This window comes from Rissa tridactyla, chromosome 14 (assembly GCF_028500815.1).
Source record: "Rissa tridactyla isolate bRisTri1 chromosome 14, bRisTri1.patW.cur.20221130, whole genome shotgun sequence".
Classification (NCBI taxonomy): Eukaryota; Metazoa; Chordata; class Aves; order Charadriiformes; family Laridae; genus Rissa; species Rissa tridactyla.
This window is the reverse complement of record NC_071479.1, coordinates 10,274,295-10,291,360: the sequence shown is the minus strand read 5'-3', so window position 1 is coordinate 10,291,360 and position 17,066 is coordinate 10,274,295. Positions and strand designations below refer to the sequence as shown.

The window sequence follows — 17,066 nt, the reverse complement described above, 5'->3', positions numbered from 1 at the left end:
GCTGCTCAATCCCACTGCACCTCCCCTGACACCAGCCCCAGGTGACACAGGGTGACAGAACAGCACCAAAGGGACCCTTCTGTTCCTGTTTTGCAGTCCTCAGAAAGACGAGGAGCAAACCATGCAGGTGAAGGGAGAGGTAGGATACAAGCCCAGCTGGAACACAGGAGAGCTGTGCCCCACCGTGTCCCTTGGTGGGACAGGGGAGGCAGTGGGGGACACGAGAAGGAAACGCCAGCTCAGGAGCTCTGCGAGGGTCCAGCTACGTGAGGGGCAGCACACGCGGCCTGGGAGGATTACAACCATAAACCAGAGGAAAAGTCAACCTGTGGCAGTTTTCAGGGCTCTCCTTTTACAGCGGCATCTCTGGGCTAGACAGTCAGCCGAGAGAAATCCCCAAAGCCCCGCGGACACGGAGGGATCAGTGCCAGCCAGCCCCGGCTGCGCATTTCCCCTCTGCCTGCCCCCGCGCTCCGCAAACACGTGATTACACAGCAATTAACCAAGCCATCCAGACCGGGGAAATCATCAAATGATTAAAGTTGGAAAGGACCTTAAAGATCATCTAGTCCAAACCCCTGCCATGGGCACGGACACATCCCACCGGACCAGGTTGCTCAAAGCCCCGTCCCATAGAGACCATTCCTCTGCCCTTCTTATGCAGCGGTCACTGCGAGGGGTCACTCCAGGGACCCCCGGAGAGGGAACAGAGAACAAACAACAAGACAAACAACACAGAGGCACAGGCTGCAGTGGGGAAAGATCCCGACAGAGCCCAGGCTGGCCCTCAGCCCCCCGCCAACCCGGCCATTGTCCCCGCGGTGGTCACTGCCCTGCGCAGATGGCAGCTTTGCAGGACACCCCACCCCAGCACCCCGCCTGCCCAAGGCACAGAAGAGACTCGGGACTCCTCTGCACAGCCGTGTGCCTTATTATCTCTAATTAATAATGCTAGGACAGCTTTTCCATCTATCCTACCCAGAACACCTACTGCGACAGATGTTTAATATTTTCCACAAACCTCTGACAGGCTGAAGGACCAACGCAGCACCTGGACAGATGGTTTTCCCCTGAAAACGCTGGCTACGGGGCTGATTTTTGCAAGGTAATCCAAAAGCTCCCAGCCAGCTTCCCATCTGCCTTCTCCCACCCCCTCCCTACTCCCAGGGCCTGACGATATATGGAAGTTCAGGTGAGAATTCAGACTGAACGAGCAAGCCTGTGTTTAGCTCCCTTGAGGGCTCTCAATTTAAAACGGCCTTTGTTCACTCGCTGCACGACATTTTCTAAATGAATAACTCTGGGGTTGTGTTGTGTTTTTTTGCTTTTGTCCCAGGTTTTAAGTCCATTCCGGAGAAAAGCCGACAGCGGGAATAAAAACAAATGCAAAAAGTCAAAATGTGCTTCACACTGATAGACTGTTTGCGAACGGCTTTTATATTTAAAACTCTTCATTGCAGTCAAATCAAAAGCTTGCACATCTACCTGGATGGAAAAGTCATTCCTAGCTTCAAGTCACTAATTAACCTGCCTTTCTAGAGGACGTAACATTACGCAGGGAATTCAGCCCAGCCTTCGAAAAGCTGGTATTGAAAACCCATTTTCTATCTCGGTGGTGGTGCAGCAGGAAGACAGAAAGCAGCAGCGGGACATAAGTCTACCTAAGGATGACATACTGCAAAATTTTGTACTTTAAGAAATGGATGTCAAAACAGCTCCTACTTTTCCAAGTCTGGCAACTGCATTAATGCCTGCGTTTTATGGATGCATGAGCTAAAGGCGGGGTGATGCCCGCAATGCCCCACCAAGGCAGGCAGGATCCCAGCACGACACCGCTGCCCTCTGCTCCCTGCGCTCCGGGAATGGCTGTACTGGGAAAGCTGGAGAGCCAGAACTGTTAGTCCCTTCCCTGCTTTAAAGCACACAAAGTGCTGGAAACAATCCTGGGACTGAAGAATTATAAAGGAACCATAAAGAGACCTTCACGCCTTGGGCTGGAGAAGAGCGCTGGGTAGTTTACCTAGCCAGTAGAACGTTTGCCTGTCAAAACCAAGGGCAGTTTAACGTTCTCTTTACACGAAAACATCATTCTGGACATAGAGGGATTACTTTATAGAACATTTCACCCCTTTTTTTTTAAAGCCAGAAAAATGCTCGGCACTTCCAAAGTCCTTCTGTTTTCTCCCCATTTGTCTAACAACGTTCAGGGTTTCACTTCTACTGTAGCTTCTTCACCACACCGTGGCCACCCCTTTCAAAAATTCCCCAATGTTGGGAAAAATACAAGTAGGAGAAACGTAGCAAAGCACATGAAATCACAGATCAGGGTCAAAACAGACTGGTAAAGGCAACACTCCAGCCCACGAGTCCCTGAGCAACTAATACACGTGCCAGCGCTTCACTGGGGTGACCAACACGAGGGGTAGCTCCATATCAAGACATTTCCATTTCCCTTTAACATTATCCCGACGGGCTGGTAAACCAAGAAGCTGCTCTCCCTACCCCGATATCGTCAGATGAGTAAGAGATACTCCCTCTCCCTATAAACCCGACGTGCTGCTGGTTTGTTTACCCACACACCAGGCAAACCCAGGCTTCAAAAAGCAGAAAGCAATGAATACAGCCTCGAGCAATGCAGGTCTGAAAGACCTTCAATGCAAACCCAAGCTCCGTGGAAAAAAAAACCAAACAACTAAGCGCTACTTAAAAATATGCCGCTGCTGGCAATCCCAGAAAGTTGGGTTGTTGAGGGCTTAATTGCATTTCTTAATCAACTAATACCTACGCCTCTCTGAATAAACCCTGCGGAAACGGCAATAGAAACTCAGGCTGCTGAGAAAAGCGTGGCAGCAGCAGGGGCCAGAGAAATAACCGCTCCGGGAGCACTCGGCTTATTGCCAAACTGCAGATTTAGGGAAAAGTTGAGAAATACGGCGAGCGCTCGCAGGCAGGGGGCTCGGTTTGATCAGGGTGGGGAGGGATGAGGGAGGCAGGAGGGGAGGGAAAGCTGTCGGGAGCCAAACCCAGAGATAAGCTGATTGCCGGGATGAAGCAAAGGCTGAGTCACTCCACCTTAAGGGCTTAGGGATAAGAGGGGAGGCTGTTTTCACACTATTTTCCAAGGGTCTCCTGCCCCCGAAGGGCCGTTTGCAGTGACGGGGGACACTGCAGGGATGGCGTTAGGTGGCTGCTCCCAGCACAGCATTGTCCACACCCGCTGCCATCCCCAGTCCCTCCCCAGCGAGGGCACAGTGTAAGCCCAGGCTCCAGACATGGCTGTAGGGTGGGAGGGAGACAGCAGGATGACAGGGAAGCATAAGCTGTCCAAGGAGGTAGCTAAACATGTCCACTGCGACCAGGCTGTTGTTTCCAGTGGTTCCCACCACTGGGACTTGATCCTGCCACGATGCAAAGCACTGACTCTGGACCCCACTGGGAACCGACCCCCAACACACCATTTCTAGGACCAAGCCTTTCTGCTTGGGCTTTTCCACTAAGGCAAGCAGTCTGCACACATATTATTAACGCTCCTGTGCAAGTCTTGTCACAGAAAAGGGCATTTTGGTTACATTTCCACTTTATGTTTCCTCCCTCCTCAATTCTACCCATGTTCTGCCACCAGGCGGAAGCTCGGAGTGAGAAGCTGTAACGTACCTCCAGCGCCAATATCAGGGAGAGCCGGGATCACTCCAAGCTGCTAAATGCACAGCTGTCCTAACATCATCCGAAAACAGCGGCAGCAAGCAAGGCTGAGCAGGACTGCTATTATTCCGGGGGGGGGAGGGGGAACCAAGAACATCCAAAGGCAAGGTGACCCCCCACATATTCCCAGGCCCAGGGTAGCACTGAGGTGGTCCCCACCTCCTCCTCTGCGCTGTACCAAGGCTGCGTCCAGCCCCAGGCTACTCCCGCGGGTACAACACAGAAGCATTCGGAAGACCAGGGTCACAATTTTAATTTCTATTTCAACACTGAAACATCTACCGCCTCCTGGAGCAGGAAATGAAGGAAAAAAAAAAAATATAAAAAATGCCACCATCAATAAGGCATTTGCTCCGAGTTGATTCTTGCATGGGATTTCTTTTCTCTGGGTTTATGAAATTACCTGTTGACAGATTCAATTTTACCATTAGAAAAAGCACTCTCAGACAGGAATTACTCTGCATCAGTACAATTCAGCACACAGCTGCATGAGCGGCTGGGGCTTCACCCATGCCAACAGCTATTTCCATGCCATTACTGCTGCCATACACCAAAAACACCACTTAAGGAGGCTCGCGGGGCTCATCCTCCTCCTGCTTCCCAAGGAAGCCCCACTGGCTTATGTCTAGACCTCCTGCAACCGCACGAGCCCAGCCCAGAGGGACACAGAGCCAGCTCACGACACATGAACTGAGGTCCTGGGAGCTGCAGTCACAGCTGGCCGGGGAGCTGGATCCACCACAGATGCCTCAACATCAACCCACCATCCAGGACAGGCTTTGTGAGGCCACGCTGGGGACTTTGCTGTCACAGGTACGCTGGCAGCCACCTCCAAGCGTGTTTAATATTAGCGCAGCTCCAGCGCTGCCTTTGGCTACACAACAAGCACGTGCGGGGCACTGATTTGCAAACAGGGTCTTCTAGGAGGTGCATGCCGGGGCAGCGAGCGTGTCCCACGGCTGAGAGGTGACACTCCGAGCAGAGGGACAGGCAGCCAACCACAGAAGCAGCACAGGACAGGCTCTAAACCAAGTCCTCTCCCACGGGGCCCGATTCCCAATTCTCAGCCCCATTGCTACCGCCCTACTGGGCGCCGCTCGACTCACGCAGCGCTCCAGAGCTCTGGGGCACAATTAGCACTTTTGGGAGCTTTCTCCACTTGAAATAACTCCAGCGCTTCGAGTAAGTCTCCTGGGACAGTGCTACAGACAGCCCCAGGCAGAAGGATACCTTTTATCCCCAGGGAACTGGGGGACCAGTGGCTCACGTCACATGCTCCATTCACCACAGGAAACCTGCAGGCAAGTGGGGAGCTGATCACGTACCCCCCAGTAGCCTGGAGAGGCTTCTCGCTGGAAACCAAGGCGAACCCCAGCAAGGTCAGAGCAAGCAAACGGTGAGAGACACGGGGAGCTGTATCGCTTCACACTGAAAATGTCATTACAATCTAATAGAAATAAATCCTTCCTTATCTCTCCTGCATCTCTTATCCTTCATGCTCAAGTAGTCACCATTAGCGTCTCAAACATTCAAACCACGCGATGCTATCACAGATATATTTTTTTCTTTTTGTTTTTATTATAATAATTATAGCTATTTTTGAATACAGAACTGCCCAAAGGCAAGTTGGCACTCTCTTCTTTATGTATATTCTCTTCCTTCTGCTGCACCAAAAGCTTAAAGGAATAAGCAGCTCCCCTGGCAATAAGCACATTAGAGCAACGACTCAGCTGATGAAATGGCGTTTCTCAGAGAATTAGCAGTCCGACCCTTGCAGAGCTTTTTGCACAGTTCATCTTCTTCCCAGCTCAAGAGCACCTACGAGTTTTTGCTGGCTGACGGTTTCCAAAGCGCTTTAATGAAATAAGCTGTTGATCCCAGAAGTACATCAATGACAATTCACAGCACAAACGGTCCTTGCCGTTGTGAAAAATCTAGAGGACTTCAGCCTGATCATAAAAATCAAACCGCCGTGAAGCACAAGGCAACCACTGGCAGCAGGTCCCATCTTTCCAGCAAGAAGGCTACATCCTCTGTTGGGATGGCACCAGGGGACTGTGACCTGCTGCTGGAGTCAGGTGGCTCCAAGAACGTTTCACCAGAACTTTGCACTAGTGCAAGCCCTTCGTTTCACACTTAATACTGACCACCATTCACTGGCTACTTCACCTACAGGGAAGATCGGCACAGGGCTCTGAAGAAACATTGGATCCACCGATTACGACTACAGGGAAGGCTGCCCTTATCGCAAGAAACTCATCATAGCAAGACTTAGGAAACGCATCCATCTCTTCAGCCTGCCACAGGCAACACAGATACGGAAAGCGATTTGCAATAACTTGCACAACTGCAGGCGCGTACATGCCAGCACCTCCTTCATCCTTCCATTCCCTTTAATTCTCACATCCCTTCTTATGCCTTCTCGTGAGATATCATTTGTGTTAGGTCAGGTCTACACTGACTAATTGGCCCGGATCTTAGCATTCACCTCCTGCTCATCCGCACAGAGTAGCCTCTGACCCACGCTTGGTGCAAGCTGGACTTTGGCCCAGAACCCCTGACTGGGACAGAATGGTGAAAGCAAAGCCGGTGGACAGCTGACAGTCCACCAGTAACTTCCCAAAGCCCCATAATGGCTTCTTCCACAGCTGATAGCACAGGAATCCTAGTGCCCACACAAAAACACGATAGAAAGCCAAGGGCAAGGAACGTGCCAGCCCTAAGCCAGCAACACCAGTTGCCTTCTGCACTAAACCTCTGCTACAGCAAAGCTATCCAAGGAGGTCAGAGTGACCCACCAGCTGAAAGCCCCACCATCCTGGTAGCATACCAGTCCAGCCCATCTGCTCCACACCTCCACCCCACCACCTGGGTGCCCGCTCCAGGAAGGTACGCAGCCATGCGCCAGGTCCCTCCTCTGCCAGACAGATCGGTTACACTATCACACACCCGCCCCGGACAGCAGCGGTTTCCATTTCAAACCTTTTGATAACGAATGCTTCTGCCTACAGATAAGCAAACTTGCTAAACTATGCTACAAACCCTATCCTTTCAGACATACAGAACAGATGTGCTGGAGGAAAAGGCAGCCAGAGAGGGATATCTCTCTTGCCTGATGGATGTAGGATGCCTCCACCAAACTCCAATTTAACCTTGCAAAAGCTGGAAATATCACCTTAACTACAGTGGCATTGTATGTTTGCTGAACTGTAGCAACGCATTAACAAACTTGCCGTTTTACATCGCTTCAGCCTCCCGCTGTAGGGCTGAAGTCTGATCTTTGCTGTGCTTTCCCAAACAGTGCTTGTTTGAAAGCTTTTGCATATGTATGCCAGGACGTTCAGATCGATTAGAAATAGGAGAGAGGCAGGGGGGAAAAATAACCAACTAATCCCCGGCCCTTCCCTCGGAATGTAAAACCATCCAGAAATCAAATAGCCCTCGGGAGTACCTGTCAGTTCCACTTGACTGGGCTGAATTAACCAGGGATATGTTGCATTTATTTGCATGATATTTGTGAACAGAATAACCCCAGTTTCAACAGTTAAATATATAAATATATCTACACATACAAATAAAAAGAGAAAAAACTAGAGGGCAGGCTGTTGCCGTGTTCTGGGACATATTTTTATCTCTCGACGGTACACAGTAAGTCAGGACAAAGCGACTCAGCTAATCCATGCCCTGAAGCGTGCGTTCAGACAAATGACACGGGCAGTCACACCAAATAACCCCTCCCAAACCTACCGCCCAGGTCAGGCTCCCCTCACCTCCTCACTGCCAGCCAGCCTTTGATCATGGTGGGCCTTTTCTTTCCCCATCAGCTGGTAACACAAGGTACCTCTGGAGAGGTCTTGGTTATTTTAAAAGTTGTATCCAGTAATTTTCTTTCGTCGGCCTTACAGATGGGAAGTCAGGAGCGGAGGTTATTGCAACGTGCATAGCAAGCCCTGTGCATCGACACCAGTGAGCAAGGGCAGCGAGGAGGAGCTGGGTTTGGAGGCAGGCTCAAGGCAGTGCAAGGAGTGGAGGGGTCAGGGTGCTGTTTTGAGCAACCTCGGGTCCCACCGGTGCTAACAGCTTCTGCTGAAAGCCCTTCTGGACCACTGAGCCAGCAGGCTACGGAGAAAGGTGCATCATCTTTGTGGTCAGCAAGGATGGAGGCCCATTAACAGGGCAAGGAGAAGGCCTGCAGGCAGCGCCGAGAGCTGCGCTACAGCAGAGCGGGAGGCACACCGAGTGACACAAGAAGTCTAAAGGAGCAGAGGGAGCCAAGGGCCATCACCAGAGCGGCATGGGGATCCCAGCACTGAGACAACACCCAGCTGATAGCTTGTTAGAAGTGTGGTACACGGCCAGTGTGGCAGGACGAGACCAGCAGAGCGACCAATGTCACTGGTGACACGCCATGGAAGCGTAGTGCCAGGATAAGGTTGAATACTGCCTGTTCTCAGCATCACATCTTTGCATTCCCATTTCTGTGAGCTTCAAATAGTTCCTGCAACTGTCATTGACTCTCCCCAGGTTAATAGCAGGGCCTTCAGCCCCCTGCCCCGGGTCAAAGCACAATCCTCCACTACCAGCAATTAAAGGGCTGCCTGATTGTGTGAAGCAGCACCAAGGAATGGAAGAACAAGCTGAGATTTTGGAAGAGCCAGGCAGAGCACAAGGCTCTTCACCACTCCTCACACCCGGTCAAAAGGTCCTGAAGCCAGCAAGCCATAAGCTGGTAGCACCACAAAGACTGGGCATCCCACCCAAGGCTGGCAAATCTACCCAGTGGCTCTGCAAGTGTGCAGCGAGGCGTCACAGCCATAGCACCAGAGAAGCACAGCTCAGAACAAGGGCAGCCACTTCTGTGAGCCAAGGTCCTGCAGCCCTGCCCAGCCGGAATGGTGCCACAGGGGGCAACTTGGAGCTGGGACCCCTCGCATCTTGAGAGTGAGTGTATCCAACAGCAGCCAAGCCCAGCATGGACGCTCTTCGAAGTTTAACGTGGCCTTCATTCAACTCGGCTTCATTCCCTTCCAAAGCAGATTAAGCTACGGTAATTAAAGCTCTTCTAACTTGCAAAATTCAGTTGGATTCATTTTCCTGGGCAGCCCCCAGGAGCCAGCCCTGACGAGCTCAGGAGCAGCAGAGAGGAGGGTGCTGTGGTCTGATGACGGGTCCATGCAGCAGCCGAGCTGCCCAGAGACAATTAGGGCACCTGTAATCGCATCTCCCTGGGGACTGACGGGAAGGGGCTGTCCAGGGCCACGCGAAGCTCAGGCACTGGGCAGGGATGCCCACAGCTGTAGGCTTCTAAGCATCTCATCTTGATACACAGCAAGGAGTAAAGGAACGATACGCAGAGAAACACCTCCTACCTACAGCTTCAAGGAGTGTCTGCCTGCTGTATCAAGGTGACACTGAGTGGTAGGGGGTGGGGGACACCAGCAAGGCAGCAGTGGCTGCTTTTCTCTTCTCCTTAAAGTAAAAATAATGGGCCCTTCTCCCTTGTGGCCCACATGAATATTTCATCAGCAAACTGCCTCATCCTCTATTAGATTTTTCCCTCTCTGGCTGAGGCGGGAGGCTGTAGCTTACGGATCCCTCCACAGCCTTTCCAGGCGGAGCTGAGGACGTTTTGGGCATACACTCAAAACGCTGGGGACAGCCAGAGGCGTCTCAGGATAACATGGTGCAAATGTGTCAAGGCTCCAATCAACTCTGTGCCTTTGGGAAGCAAGCACCCTGCTCACTCATGACAGTATTTAGATATCCCATGAATGCCGGTGAGGCAACACCATGTCCTGCTTGTACTGGACAAACAGGTTCCCGATCCATCCCCACCAAGAACGAGCAGAGCCTGGCCCTCCAGCCTGCCCCTCACCACAAGGGCATCTGAGCACCGCTCCTCCGCATCTACAAGTCTCTAGGTCTGTTTGGGCACGGGAAGCAGGAGGGAGAAGAACCACTATATTCCTGAGATCAGATACTGCAGTTGAACATACCCTCTGCTGGCTTCTCTTATCATAAGGCCTGTTCCAAAGGAGGGCAGGCTCGCAGTACGAGGAGAGGACTGGACTCAGACGTGCTGATACGCTCTCCTCCCCGTTAAAGGCCCGATATCCAGGCCCTGCTGGAGTGACCAGCACTGGCCACCACCAGCTCCCCTGGGTACCGTTATGAAAGCCATTCCATTTCCTTCTCTGCTCCAGACATTTTATTTTACAGCATTTTGAGAAGAGAAAAATTGGTTTTTCACTTTGACAAAACTTCTAAGAGACCCAAGAAAACCTCACAAAAACACCTGGAGGAAAGACCTGAAACGCAGGAAGAAGGGCAGTAATGCACTCTGAGATCTGGCCCTCCAAATCCACGAGCCCTCCTGAACGTAACGTAACATCTATATCAGCCTCTAAACGACCGAGGGAAAGCTACAGACGTAGGGAGAAAACCAGGATCCAGAGTATCCTAAAGGAGAGACGGGCCACCCCAACAGAGGCCAGAATCACACAAAGATCATTAAAGTAACGAAGAGGGTGACCGCAGACAGCCCCCCAGGGCTGTGGCTGCCCTCCTCGCTCACCTTTTTCTCATCTCCCTCTTGCAGGAGCTGGAGGTGGCTCCTCTTCTCGCTGTCCTTGCGGAGGGAGCTGTTCTGGTGGTGCGGCAGGCCCGTCGGCGGGGACACGCTCCGGCCCTGCGGGTCCACCCAGGTGTAGATGTGGTTGGTGACATAGCCCCCCGGGATGCGTCCCACCGAATGTACAGACAGGTTCAGCTTCTTGCAGCCTTTCAGTACCTGGAAGACAAGCCAAGGAGAGGAGGGGGTTAATGCCTACGGAGGGAGAAGGACAACCTGCCTTAGGACTCCGGGGTGACATGGCTTTGAGGTTGAAAGATCTCAAGCTACTCTGCAACCACCAACTGAATGACTGAACTACACAAAAAGCTAGTGAAAGCTGGAATTTTTCTATTCTCTCCTGAAAAGCAACAACTGTTTTGGCAGAGCTGCTGCTGCCAACAGAGAAAAGGCGCTCTCCCCATCAGCCAGGGAAAGAGCAGAGTGAAGCAGAGTACGGGGGACAAAGTGGGTGGTGACATGCCAGGAGGAACCCCAATACGGACGGAACTTGAAACTGAGCAGTTTCTGCAGCTTTGGAGAGGACTCAGAGCAGGACGGGGATGAATGCTGGAGAAGAGCAGCAGCACCACCGGTCCCTACAGCTCGGCCCCAAACTCTGCCATTGGAAAAGCTCCGGATGTCTTCAGGGAACATTGACAGAGCTCCCAGAAATTCAGCCTCTGTTGCCATCTCAATACCAGCTGCCTTCCCCAGCACAAGCAGTCAATTAATGAGTACAATAATTATTAAATATATACATATATTTAAAACAGCATGGACAGAGATGATCTTGGCACTCGGGTAAGATGATCTGCAATTGCTCCTCTGCTTCTCCAGATTCCACTGTGAGAAGCTGACATATGCTTTATACTAAACTTAAACTAACATATAGTAGTTCTCCCTGGGGACAGCTGTAAGCTCTGATCCCTTCTGAGGCCTCAGGAACATCAACACGCCAGATCTGCTCTCACAAAGGAGGTGCTTTGGGTTTTTTTCCCCTATATACATCCTTTTGATGAGTTGCTCCCACAAGGTCTCCTCTCCCCACTGAGCAGAGAAGCTGCTGAGCAAAGCCTGTGACCGGGAAGAACTAATACCGACAGCTCTTCGGTAAAGCGTAGTATCGGCAGTAACACTGGGCTGGCTGGATCCCAGGTCTGACCTGGCAACACTCCTATCCCTCCCTGCCAGAGCGACAGAGAATCCAGCTTGCCAGCTCCCAGTTCAGCATCTCCATCACATATAGCTATTTGGCTGCAAATTTGTCACTTATTCCCAAGGTCATCACGTGCCTGGAGAACTTAAACAAGGATTGCGAAACCAACAGCCCCATCAGAACAACCGCAGAGCACTTCAGCATCCTGGGGTGCTCACTAACTCCATTGTCTGTCCCCTTAGCTTCCCCGGTCCCTCAAGCACATCACCTGCTGCCATGTCTTCTCTCCCTGCGAGCCCGTAGAGCCCAGCCTGACCAGCAGACAGGCAGAGGTGCTCACCACACTCCAGTCTTGCTGGCATTAGCCCAAGTCCCACTGGATGGAGCTATTTCTGAGCCCACTGTCCACCCCAGGGTACCGCTTTTAAATGGCCACCATGGCGTAGGGGCCCATCCATGCTTCAGGGCACAGTTCAGCTTCCCGACCCACAGTCCCTCCATCAGCCACCAGGCAGACAGGCTCAAGATGATCCGAACTCTACGGCAATGAGTTGGGGGTGGCAGGGAGTCTTCTCACCTACCCTGGAGCTTCCAGTGCAGAGTGACCCCTATGAGATAGGGTAGAGCCCCCTGCAAACATTCTCCATTCAATCAAACTAGAGCCATCTCTATGAAAACCTCTTTTAAACCTGCATAACATCATTTACTTACCTAGGTACTGAGACAGCAAACAACACTGGCAGTCCCACGAGCAGTCACATCTCTGAATGAGGCTGCAACTCCTCATTAAGCACAGGCAAATGATGAGGATAATCAGTAACTCGTCCAACTGTACAGGGTTACAGTCCTCCCTCTGCCACAGAAACTCCATGTGATCCTAACTGATGCCTGCATTCCCACCCCTTTCCTCCTCTCAATTGAAAGAGCTGGCTCTCTTTGCACTGATCCTGAGCATTCCTCACCTGTGTGTGTTCATACGACGCCTCAAAGCCAGCTGCTGAGTGTCACTGTCATTTAAGGAAGGAGTAAAGAAAAAAACTCTGAGCTGAGGCTGGGTCACGGGCACGCACAGAGCCCTCCCTGAGCTGCTCTCTCCCCTGTCCCACTGCATTCACTGCCACCCTGTTCCCACACAGGTCTCCCGTTTCCCCCCTCACTCAGAGCATCCATCCTGGCAGGGGAGGGGGGACCAAAGATAACTAACTCTCCAGGGTTTCTAGCATGCAGGAGACACCAGGTGAGGAGAAGTGACCGTGCTCCGCAGTGTGAGGACAGGGCATTGGTGGTCACTGAGGGCTGGCAGCAGGCAGAGCGCTGGCTGCTCCCGTCCTGCCTCAGCTAAATGTCATCCCCTGCAGGAGCAGGAACAGCAGCAGAGCCGCTATCTGAGGCACAGTAAAGTACCCAGGGATGAGAGGCCAGAGATTTACAAGGGATGTTTTATGTCCCCCTGCAGCTCCCTTGACAAAGCCACCAGGAGATGGGATCTCAGTCAAGAGGGTGATGTTTTATGCATGAAGGTGACAGCAGAGAGCCAGGAGGCGAGGAGAGCAGCCGTCTGGCTCGGGGCAGCAGGCTGGGCCAGGGCAGCCTCGGTACAAGAGGAGACAAGATGAGGGAGTGAACAGAAGCCGGCAGGGCCTGTTGGGATGTTGCTGGTGAGAGCATCTCCCTGCAGCGACCAGGCTGGTGACACTCTGTGTATCCCCTAATGCATTTACTGAGGCTCCTCAAGGACTCAGTGAGCAAAGCAGTTTCCTGCCCAGCACCGTGTTTCTCTCCCAACACATACCTGCTGCTAATTCCCACTGAAGAGCTAGCACAGGACTGTAGTGGTACCTCCCAGGGGTCTTCCCTACACTGAGGAGCCCTTCAGGACACAGCTCTGCCGGTCTCCAAGCCACCTGCACTGGCAGGTAGGTGACCTCCACCTTTTGGAGACCTTTTGGGCGATCACAGGGAGGAGAGTGACACCCACAAAGGACTTATCGTACCACTGTGAGGCAGAGTGGGACCATCCACACGGCTCAGCAATGGTAAACCATTGATATCGACCTCAGTAGCGGGGGATTCCAGTTGCCTGCCCTCATGCTAAGTGCTAAGCACACTCAAAGGGATGGTGCTCACCTCAAACACAAGTGAGAAAGAGCAATCAGAAAGGGGAGAAGGAGGCAGGAAACCCCTCATCCAGAAACGCCCAAGAAAGCTGGTGAAAGCCTCTCAGCATGGTGTCACATCTACTCGGTGACACTGTCCCTGCCTGTGGCTGTCTCCATGCCTCCCACTGCAACTCTGACCTGCTTTTCAGCACTCCATTTCACAAGTCAGGCTACCCCTCAGCCCCCGTCTGCTCCCACCCTGCCCCAACTGATTCCCAGCCTGCAGCAGTTGGCCCCTGCCATCCCAGAGACAGCTTCTGCACAGCCGCCATCCTCCCCTCATCCTCTTCATCGGCTTTATAACCCACGACCCCAGCAAACCCTTCACCCAACTACATGCTGGCAGAAGAACTACAGGCCATTGGGCACCCGCAAACCACATACTGGCACGCAGATGGACATGCTGTACACAGATGCGCAACACACCATGGCAGGTACCACCGAGACACACACACACGTGGGTAAAAAGCAGTAGCTGTTTAACAGGACACAGCAACACTATGGGACCATTTAAGAAAGTTAAACAGCTGATTTTTTTTTTTCCTAGAAGATGGTCTCCAGCAGCCCTAGTTCAACATGGCCTTCAGGCATGTGTTTAAATGAGCAAGTGTTTAAGCCTCTGCCTAGAACATGCTTAAGCACAGGTCTGAAATTCCGCTGGTGAAGCCCATTTGTAAGCTGAAGTCTATTTATAAAAATCAATTTTTGACTCGTGAGCTTGCATCAATTTGAACAGATCCTTTATTTTTATTAATTTTAGGAGAAGCCTAGGTTTGTATCAGCTCAGGGGGTAAATCTTTCTTCAACCACGAGCACAAAAGAGCCTGAGGACTCTCTGCTTTTAACCTCCACCAGAAGCACGGCTGCTCCAGTAAGCCCAAGTACGGCCCCTGTCTGAGGAAGGGACCTAGCATGAGCGCCAGGGGTTGAGGAGCACAAGGCTTGCTCAACACCACCCACATCCTCGCTCTGGCCACCTCAATCTTGTCAAAAATCACAGGATGGTCAGCACAAACCGCTTCCCCAACCCCATGACTACTAAAGTCAGTTTTGTTCAAATATTCGAGCTTCCGTCATTCATTAGGCAGCCACCCGCTAGTTAAACTAAAGCTGACACAGCTACGAGAGGAGAAGAGAAGCAGTGTTCTCCCTCCGATAACGGCACCACGCACGCTCCATAACAAAGCACGGCAGGCACAGGAACGAGACCTGGCCCAGGCCTATAAAACCTTTGTACATCCACACACCGAACCAGACTTTTAACACAGCACTTGGCACGTGGAACTGCAAAGTCATGAGGCACCAGGTGAGCCAAATGGGAGAAGCATCCACTGTACATCCAAACAGAGACAGAAATCACCATCAGCTGCTTCAGTGAGCTCCAAGTGAGCAGAGCTACTATCCATTTCCCTGCGTGGGAAGAAATGCTGCGCTATCCCCCTCTGCGGGTTTTTTCTGGCTTTACCGAGGCTGGTGTATCTGTTCACCTTCTGGTTTCTAAGAGTGTCCCTCCTGGCATCTGGGGAGATGAAGTCTGTTACCTCTGGGGGAAAAACAATGGTCCCAGTGGTATTAGAAGAGATTTCTGGAACAGGAGCTGCTGGGAGAAGGCTGTTCCCTGGAAGCGGTGCGGTGGCCTTGCGGGGACGCGCTGGGTCAGGAGCCCATGGGAAGGGCCCGTCTCTGCACTGCACAGCCTTTGACTCACCTCTTCCACTGAGGCCTGTTCCCGTCTGACACACAAAATCAAACCCTCTCTGACCTGTGGGGCTTAACCCGTCTCCACCCAGCTCCCAGAAGCCTACAAGCATCCGCTGGGATCCCCAGCACAGCCATCATGCCAGCAGAGCCAACAGCCTCCACTGCCTCTTTCTACTTACCATCCCTGTGCTTTAACAGCATGTGGCCTTTAGAGCAGGAGCCAAAAAACCTTCAGCTGTTACAGATCGTGCCATAGTAAGTAGCTTCCCATTGTTCAAGTGCCTCAGTTTCCCTGTACTGAGGCTGAAAAATCATCCTCTTCGGGAAAGAATGCACAGGCAACCCCAACAGCAAGTCCCCTCCAAGCTTGTTCATCTGGATTTTCCACCCAGGCACAGAAGACAGACCCAGAAGACTTTCTCACCAAACCTGGGGCACACGAGAGACGGGTGCCCTCAAGCAGCTCCTCCCCATTGCACCCCTTCAGTTCTGCTAATACACCTGTTCATCAGGCTCTCGGTAGCTTTCAGAGTCTGGAGGAAACAAGGTTGATTTGACATCCCAAGGAAGTTTCCAGGCAATTTTCTCACCCGCTGAGCACGATTATCCAGCACCTCTGGCAAGTTGGCAGCACACAATGACTCTCTCCTGCCAGCTGTTCTTCAGGTCGTTATGAAGTGCTTTGGGAGAAGCCTCCCTCAAAAGGATGCTCTAGCCCCAAAACTGGCTCCTACGACAAATCCAAGCGACCAGAGTGGAGCGTTTGCCATAAACTTCTCAATACCATCTTGGTCCTGACTATTTTTATTGCTACAGCACTGGGATACAGAGTAGATTTAATGGGGTCATTTGTGCCTGCTACTTTATGCCACTGGGCCAGGATCTTGCCCCGCCACTTTCCAGCTGAAGCAAGGCTGAGCCTGGGTAAGCCAGAGAGCTGCAAAGGCTCCACCAGCACCACTCCTCCCCAGTTCGGTATGCAGCTGGGTCCTGGAGTACCCAAGGAAACAACTTCAGAATGAGAACTGAGGTGGAAGTCTGGCCTCTAATAAAAGAAAGTGCTTCGAGTGTAGAGGTGCTGCAAAAATGGAAATCATTAATAGCCATCCAAGGAGGCAAGGGCAAAGGCTAATGGGCTGAGCTGGAGAGGCAACGGGTGTCTCTGCAAGACCTCGGTGCCACATTAGTGCTAGGGGACGATGGCAACTGCATTACAAACAGGCGACTCAGCAGCTCGGGCAGGATGGAAGGTTTTAAAGCCAAGGATGCAGCAACAAAGCCATTCATCACAGGGAGAGGAGGTGGTCAATGTCAGGGCATGGGAGAACACAACAGCCACTGCTGCTCACCAGATCCAGCTCTGCTCGCCTTAGCCCCCTCCTCAGCAAGAGCAGAGCCTTGTTCTCCAGGGACACGGTGTGGAGAGGAGTCCTGGCATCACCTGGGAGCAGCCAGTGGCCTGGGCAGCCTTTGTGATGATGGCCAGAACCCAGACACAGCCCCTGGCTGGAGCTCTGCACTGCCAGGAGCACTGCATGGGCTTCACTCCCCTCTCCCATGACGGGGAGCTGGTGCTGGCTCCCCTAAGCCAGCTGGGAGCCCCAGGACACGGGTGAAACCAGTGCTGGATGGGCAGATTCAAACCAGTACCCAAAGGTAGATCCAGCCCTAAGAGTCCTCATCCTCGTCCAGCTGTCCCAGCAAGCAGGATTATTCTCTTCTCCATTTCATTTTA

At 52.2% G+C, this 17,066-nt stretch overlaps 1 protein-coding gene across 2 annotated transcripts in view; it reads right to left on the bottom strand.

The window, feature by feature from the left end:
• The window catches only part of WHRN (whirlin), a 57,486-nt gene that overhangs the window by 29,423 nt on the left and 10,997 nt on the right, over window positions 1–17,066 (bottom strand). For both annotated transcript variants that reach the window (XM_054220896.1, XM_054220897.1), the window contains exon 2: window positions 10,277–10,492. In XM_054220896.1, the coding sequence (XP_054076871.1) occupies window positions 10,277–10,492 (216 nt within the window). The remainder of the gene's footprint in view (window positions 1–10,276; window positions 10,493–17,066) is intronic.